Source organism: Opisthocomus hoazin, chromosome Z, assembly GCF_030867145.1.
Source record: "Opisthocomus hoazin isolate bOpiHoa1 chromosome Z, bOpiHoa1.hap1, whole genome shotgun sequence".
Lineage (NCBI taxonomy): Eukaryota > Metazoa > Chordata > Aves > Opisthocomiformes > Opisthocomidae > Opisthocomus > Opisthocomus hoazin.
In genome coordinates this window covers 23,875,544-23,883,930 of record NC_134454.1, presented here as the reverse complement: position 1 = coordinate 23,883,930, position 8,387 = coordinate 23,875,544, and the positions used below count along the sequence as shown (strand labels likewise).

The 8,387-nt window shown below is 40.5% G+C and overlaps 1 protein-coding gene across 3 annotated transcripts in view; it reads left to right on the top strand.

Moving 5' to 3' along the window:
- The first annotated feature begins 2,919 nt into the window (after positions 1-2,919).
- The window catches only part of FREM1 (FRAS1 related extracellular matrix 1), a 72,993-nt gene continuing 67,525 nt past the window's right edge, over positions 2,920-8,387 (top strand). For all 3 annotated transcript variants that reach the window (XM_009934471.2, XM_075411155.1, XM_075411154.1), the window contains exons 1-2: positions 2,920-3,150; positions 8,201-8,295. In XM_009934471.2, the coding sequence (XP_009932773.2) occupies positions 2,920-3,150; positions 8,201-8,295 (326 nt within the window). The remainder of the gene's footprint in view (positions 3,151-8,200; positions 8,296-8,387) is intronic.

The window sequence follows — 8,387 nt, the reverse complement described above, 5'->3', positions numbered from 1 at the left end:
TTTGTAATTAGCCATTGCATCATTTCTCACATGTGCACCAGCAGCCCTGAGGGAAAACTAGTTCTTATGGTACTTGGAGGAGATTTTTAACAAACCACATCTGGCATTCTCTGTAACCCTCCCCTAAATTGTCCCCAGTCTGGTCTGTCCCTCTGTTAACTCTTCAGAGTCACATCCACGGCCTCTTCAGAGGCCCCTTCTCCCTTTGCCTTCTCCCCTGGGCTCATCTGCAGAGCAGAGCAGGGGTCTGCCAGCAGATGAGGAGCTTCTCATAGTTCCCCTGGCTGAATGTCCCTTGCACAACGCCTTGGACATGTCTTCAGGGTGATATCAGGGGCCAAGAAGAATATCCCTTCTCCAAATAACCTGAGGTATATTCGTTTTCCAGGCTCCCAAATCTCAGGTTCATCTTGGCCAGGTTAACTCTAATTATGGTGAAAGACATCTCTGGCTTTGTCACCACATTTTTAACACCAGTATGTTTTTATATTTTTGATCTCATGGGAATTACTGGATGGTTTGCGGGGCACAATGCAGTGCTTTGCAAAAATGCACGAAGTATTTAACTTGGGTTCTGGCAGCCAAACAGCTCTCCCATTCCAGCTTAGAGTCATCACACGATTTAGGGTGTAAAAGTACTCTGCAGGTAACTGCTTCCACCCCTTTCTCTCAGCACAGCCAGCATTTATGGCAAGTACAGCTTCAAAGTTACGTCAGGCTGCTCGGGCCCTGATTAGCTGTTTTTAAAATATCTCTGAGGATGGACACTCCACAGCCCCTCTGGGAAAGCTGTTCCACCAATCATGCTCACTGTGGCTTTTCTTTTTTCTAATATCTATCTAACGTGAATTTCCCTTGTTGTGAATTTTGTGGGTTGCATCTTGTCCCTTTGCTGTGCACCTCCAGCTCTCTGCACTCTTCTATTGTATGTCTAAAACCATCAATAAGCCCTCTCTTCTTCAGGCTGAACAAACCCAACTGTCTTGGCCTCTCCTCATAAATCATGTGCTCCATCCCCACTGAGGAATAACGACTAATATATGATGTATCACTGAACTGACATGGCTATTTTGCTTCTGGGACAGAAGGTGGTAGCTTTCTGTGAGCTTGTGGGCACACAGTACACCTGGAGCTGGTTCAGGTGTTTTGCCATATAGACAAACGCTGAGAAAGTCAACGAGTAAATAGCTTAGTTTAAAACCACTGATTTTTCTAACATATTTTCCATGCACATCATTGTTTCATTAAGCCTATAAGTATACCTGAAACACACATATATATATATATAAAGGAAACATAGATAATATTTGATAAATGCTAGCAATCCATGCATTATGTGACAAATGCCAGTCAGATATTCAGGTTAAAAGGGTGCACTTGCTGCAAACCATACTTTCTCACTTGGAAGCTGAAGCATAATCTGTTTTCCTCCTCCTCTTTCCAAGTTGTCCTTTACAGGATTGAAGACTGTGTTTCAAAACTGTGAATTTTAGGAAGTGGAGGTCTGTCTCAGATGTGCTCATTTCAGTGAAGCACTATGCGTACCCATCCCACTAGAAAGAAACAAAAATTAGGAAGTATATTTACATATCTGTATTTTAGTAAAAGCTGTCTGTGTAAGTAAACTTTCTTAAAACTAATCGAGATTTTGATTTGCTTCTGGAACACACTAAAAAACCTCAACCATGAATTTCATTCCCTTTCCTCTGGCTAGAATTCTACATTTCCTCTCATATTTTGTTCAGACTGATCTGGCTGCATAATTTTTAGATCAAGTGCAAGATTTTCAGATAAAAAACTAGAAAATCAGTTAAGATTTGTGGACCGGACTACATAGTCAGCATATATCTAACCTGAAACATATGTTAATTCCAGTGTCTTCAATCCTGAATCTGGGCTGAAGTGAGTGCACCTGTCTTGTGTTACTTTAGGAAGTGAACAATTTTAAAGAAATTTTTAACTGCTGTTTGTTGTTCAGTTAAATGTAAAACTGGGTGGACATATGCATACAACTGTAGGCTGTTCAGAAGGTCATCCTACTGGAAACATCAAACACTTATCCTTTAACAATAATGAAGGCAACAAAGAGATACATAGATTTGTCTTTTTATGTACTTTCAGGAAAGCTCACTGTTGGTGGTAGGGTTGTGGTTAAATTAGACTGTGCAGATAAGTAGTCAAGACACTAAAAATTTACAAAAAACTGAAGGAATTTTTTCCCCCACATTCAATGGCAAAGCAAAAATAGATTTAACAAAAGGCCGCTCTCCTTTTATCCCACTTTAATGTACATCAAATCTAGTGAATACCTACTCCTTCGCTTTGAAATTACTTGGATGCTCATACCCTTTTGTTAATATCTTCTCAGCCCAGCAGTAAAAAAGCCAGTAACAAAGAATCCTGCACAGCAAGTATTTGTATGTGCTTAGAGATTGAAGGTGCCTGGAATTCATACTGAGAGCTGATCCGTTGAGGGAGCATCTGTGCACTTGATAGTATTCAAAGGTGAAGTTAATCTGCTGCTTGAAATGAGCTGCAATTGTAATAAATGGTGGGACTTTTTTGTGTGGTCGTTTTTTTCCCCCAACCATTGCTCAATGGCTTATATAAATGTTTTTTCTTTTTTTTTTTTTTTTTTTTATAGGATTAACAAACCTGAAAAAGTACTCTGAGAAGACATTCATCATTTCCTCAGGCTTGACCAATGAATGTTGTAAAATATCAAGGATATTTTGAAAGGCCCCTGTCCAAATCTCAGTCAGGGGGTGCATCTTAATAGAAAACATGTGGCACATTGCTACTTGTGACTAACATTGCCGTTCTTCATTATATGGTGAAAATCTGCTGGTGGAGAAAGAGAAGACTTCTTCTGTTAAGAACATTTTCACTGGTGGAAAACAACTGGCATCCCCTCATAATATGAAGCCCTTTGAGAAAATCTGGTTGTTTCTACTGCTGCCTGTTGTACTAAGAGTTGCCTGCTCCTCCTTTATTAGTGTCAACCTTGGGGTGAAAGTGATGAAGGGTCAGTCTGTCTTCCTGTCAGAAGATGACCTCAAGTTCTCCATCCCCAGAGAGAAGGATGTCTGCAAAGTAGAAGTTGTGACTAATGAACCAATAACACAAAGGGTTGGGAAACTAACTCCACAGGTATTTGGGCTCTGTTGAGCTGCTCTGAGTGTCCACATGTGCACAGGTGTAGGAGAAACTAGGAAAAGCTGCTGTATTGAATTATATTTTTAGGATAGTAACTAAAATGAAACTGAATGGCCTGTGAGATTCAGCCTTTTGCTAGAAGCAGCCAGCTGACAAAGAACTGCACCCCTTAAATACAAAAACTGAGCTCAGTAACACGAGTGCATAAAAGGGAGTTTGGTCAGAGTGTCCTTTCACAAGCAGAGAATGGACATTTCAAAACTTTCGGTTAGGAGATACCCTCTCATCTCTCAGCTGCTTGTCTTCTACCGTGAGAGTAACCAGTGCCCCTCGGGTAATGCATAGCCCACTAGACCATTTTGCATTTTAGTCACGAAGCAGCTACTTAGGGAGCAATTAAGAAAAAAATCATTGGATACAATAAGCACATTGTGTACACTGTTTGCTCTGATCTGCAACAGCTAAATTGCTAGCAGATGGCAAATACATTTAAAAAAAGATGTTTTCTGTTAAAATTTCAAGCTTGTAGGAATAATGAAATGTATTTCACATATCACCGTTCTGCTAGTTATTTGCCTTACAATCTCCCTGCCTGAGTCATAGCAGGAAGGAGTTGGAAATACTTGACACGAAGATGTAATGGTAGAGATAGAAGATGAATGGTTTTAAAATGAACCATGACCAAACAGGTTTTGTCTATTTTTGAAAAGTTTTGTTAATTGTACCATGCAGCATGCACTTCTATATGTTTGTATAAGTATATTGTTTTAAACATCCCCTCTGAGGTTTCTGGTGGTGTCTGTGAAGGCAGATGCAGGAACACCAGTCTCAGCAGATGTTTCAAAGCTTCTGGGTTGTTCATCATCATTATTTTTGCAGACCACTGATGAGTACTTCAGCTGAACCAGCACTTGGAAGAAGCAGAGGCACATCAGGCAAAACAAGAGGCAATGAGCAGGGCAACATGTGACCCTCTCTGTACACACTGGCCCCAAAACGTGCAGTGCCTCTGCTGAGACTTCCCCAGGGCCTACTCTGTCAGCACAGCGGGCCTGACTGTAGGCCCCCTCTCCACTTCCCCAGTCTAGTTTGGCCCAGGAGCAGAACAAGAGAGACTTACATGTCTCATTGCTGGCAAACCTCTTCTGTAGGCAAGCTGGCTGTCTGAGTGACTTTGCTTTCAATTTCTGCCTCAGCCTCTACATGTCGTAGGACTCAAGTATTTTGAAAAAAATGCTTTATCCTTTGCAACCTGACATTTTTCAAGTATAGGGTCAGAGGCAGTTTTCCAGAGGTCCCATGACATGTGCACTTACCATACTTTATTTTCCAAAATACCCAGGGTCCTTGCCATTCCCCACTCCTAACCCCACCTCCACTAAGTGTCCGCCTTTTCACGGCCCTGGTGTGAGCCCAGGCAGCCGAGTGTGGCTCTTGGAGCCTGTAGGCACACCTCGACTGGAGATGTGAGCTCAGCTGGGCAGGTGGCCCTGGGGTACCAGGCTGGAAAGGGGCTGTGGCTGCTGGCGGTGCCCAGAACATCTCCACTGCATGGCTCCAGGCCTGAGTGCCATCCCATTAGGAAAGGTACCTTCTCCTCCTCTCTGCAGCCATAGGAGGTGGGAGTGCCAGAGACACACCACGACGCAGGGTCCCTCAGGGAGACTGCCAGTGAGATAGCCAGTCTGGTTATCCTAAGTCATACTTCCTTGCTGGGAAAGAGCAAGACAGCATTTGTAAGTTGAGGGCTTCCGTTTTAAATGGTGAAATCCTTAGCCAGACACTGAAAAGTGCTGCCTGAGCTTTCACCATTCCTGAAGAAAGGTGCTAGAGTTCAGCCCTCCTCATGCCACTCATGTTCTTTCTGCCAGGAAATTCTGCAGCCAGAAAATGTCTCTGGTCTGATCTGTTTTACTGCCATTAAAGTAAGTAATATCCTATGAATGTGTGACAATTTAATTATAAATTGTAATTGAAAAGCAGTTGAAGTAGAAGGAAACAAAGCTCTACAGTAATTAGGAAAAGATTTAGATCTCCTTTGTCTTATTCAGTGAATTTATAGACAATTAGAATTGCCTATTCATGTAAAAGGAAAACGTATTAGGAACATAAAACAGATGTTTCTTTTTGCAAAGCAGATTGTGTTTTATACACATATAAAATGACTGTCAGTGGTAACAGATATTTGTGGAAAGGTCCTTCATTTTCCATCCCCTTGTTATCAATTAAGAGATGGAACTAATGAAGTCTTAGAAAGAAATAAATTATTTGATATGATAAATCATCCCCTCTGCTGTAGGCCGTCCTCTCTGACACAAACAAGGATGTTTCACTTGAGCAGTACATCGTGGTCAGGTGACACCAGACCCGCATGTCACCAAAAAACTCACTGACTTTGAGGGCTCTACACTGATTTACATCAGTGAAGAATCTCATCTTCAGAGTATGACATTAAACTACTGGAAACTGTAAGATGTTAAGCATTGGAATAGGTTGCCCAGGGAAGTGGCTGAGGCACCGTTCCTGGGGGCGTTTAAAAGACAAATAGATGCAGAGCTTAGGGACACGGTTTAGTGGTGGAATTGACAGTGTCAGGTTAATGGCTGGATTGGATGATCTTGACAGTCTCCTCCAACCTAAACAATTCTATGGTTCTATGAATCTATGATTAAATGGCTTTTGTATATAATGTACTTTCTTTTTCTTTAAGGTAGCACACCACTTAACTACTTCTCCTAATTTTTTTTCTTATTTATATTAGGACTTAGGACTACATAGTTAATTAATCACCTTCCTTTATGTTAGCTTGTACTAAGACAGAAAAGACATTAAGTAATAACAAGACATATTAGTTGTTTGTTAAATACTGAAAAATAACAAAACATATTTCTATGACTTATGAAAACAATACACAACAGAACAGCCACAACATGGTCAAAATCTTCTTCATACGAAAGCAATTTTTTTCCACAAACTGTTCTCGTCCTTCCTTTCTAAGAAGTCCCAACAAATAAAATCAATCATACTTTCCGTAACACCTTATATTATGGATTATTCAAAGATTATTTTAGCCAGTAGGAAGAGTGGTCAATCTATGTATATGTACAACTATAATGATAATCAACTAATTCATTATATAAACAAACCAAACCAAACCAAAACACGTTGTACAATGTGCTTCCTGATGAAAGTTAAAAGCAGGCAATACATTTTGAAATCACTAGGAATACAGAACAATTACCACACAGCTTGAGTGTCTGAGAATAACTTCAGTGGAAGAGAACACTGCAAGTAAGAATGAAAGCTGATAAACCCTCTTTATTTTTTGATTATAGAAAGATGCAAGATCTAATTCTGTGTAATGGCTAGAAAAAAACAAAGGTCACTAGTTCTTCTATCCTCTAGTGTAAATCCATGAAGTGGTCATGATGCACTTCAGTTAACTACGCATTAACAGGTAATTTAGGAATTAAAATATCACTTCATTTTTACACTGCAAGTCAGAGCATCCAAAGACTTGCTCTATGTACTGCACTTCCAGTCAACTTTTCAGAATCTCACTAACATCCCCCTTCCATTTCTCCATCCTCCAAAGTGGTTGGGGAGATGTAGGTAATTCAGGCAAGCCACTTCATTTTCATTATTCTTTTGGTGTGTTTTAAGAAATGACTGGTGGTAATAAATGACCTTGTCTTTGCAAAAAGTAGTTTGTCAGTCAGCTGCATATGTATATTAATATTATATTATATTAGTTATGGCATCATCAGATCTGTTCGTGAATACTGAACAGATTTTACTTTAGCCCATAGAAGAACTAATCACGTGTGAATACTGCCCATAAAAACTGAGTCAAAACCATATTTAGTTTCACAGTGAGACCCTCGGCAAATGCAATTACTGGGTTTCTCCCTCTTGTGACAAGAATATGCCCTGTCTCTTTGTAGATATGAAACGTGAGTATCCTTTATCTATGCATGGGCTGTGCAGGGGTTGCCTGTTATCACAAGGTTAACACAGACATGGCTTTATCAATGCTAGGAACTTTCAGCTGTTAAACTCTATAAAGAAATATAGTTACGTGTGAATTTTAATTTGCCAAACTTGCAAATTGCAATATGTGAGTACATGAAAATCATATGCCCCAGAATCCAAATCCCTGCTCCAAAAAATGAGTGTGTCTGAACTCTCCAGAGAAATGCTTTTCCCATTTGGGTCGGGCATTTTTCCTCATGGCCTATTTTTGCAACTCAACAAACTATGAAATAAAACAACCAGCCCGAAACAAGTGTTTGTCTTAGATGGTTAAACTGTGGCCAGCCGTCTTTGCAAATTGCACCCGTATCAGGTGTATCACAAGAAAAAGTCTTTTTTGAATTATCTGGTAGACACAATATGGAAATTCTGTTTGTTTTCTGCTGTGAGATTACACTGACATCGGGGCTGGGTGTTGCTATGACACGGAGATGACATCTAATCTTGTAAAAGGCTACTGGTACAAAGTCAGTGTTCCAAAAACATGTAACAAATCTGAGCTAGTAAAGTTTCCAGCAGGGAGTTTTCACAGGATCATGCTTTTGTAGTCCAATGGTAGTGGCCATAAAGCAGGTTTTAACATATAATCAAGCTACCACCACAAGCAACTTCAAGAGCTAATAAATCTCACATTATACTCCAGGAACTGCTGACTTTTTAGATCCAGTGCAGTTCTCCTGCTGAATACAACTGCATTCATAAGTCCACAGGCTGTGGTGGTAGAGAAGTGTGTGCTCCAATAATTCATTGTGCTGGAGGACAGATTTGACAGCCTGAAACAATTACGTTTAGATACCTGTTCCCTTGCAGAGTGCCAGCAGTCCCACACTGAAGTGGTTGCTCTGGCTCTCTCTGGGAGACCACAGAACAGGTGAATACTTATTCGTAGAAATAAACTACAGATTAAATATTTCCTTAGTCTGATGCATTCCTGACAGTCAGAAGTGGAACAGAAACTGCCAAGTTAATGTCCTTTCTAGTGTAGTACTTGTCTATTCTTTCTCCTTCATAGGTTTTTGACTGTCACTTCCTTCCTAATGAAGTCAGATACACCCACAATGGCTGTCCGATTTTAGATGAAGACACAGTCATGCTTAGGCTGTACAGGTAAGCAGCGGCGGGAGATCACACTTCACTTTTACCAGGGGAAAAACTGCCCTTAGGAAGAGCAAGCAGTCCATTTTTTTACAGCAAAGGCA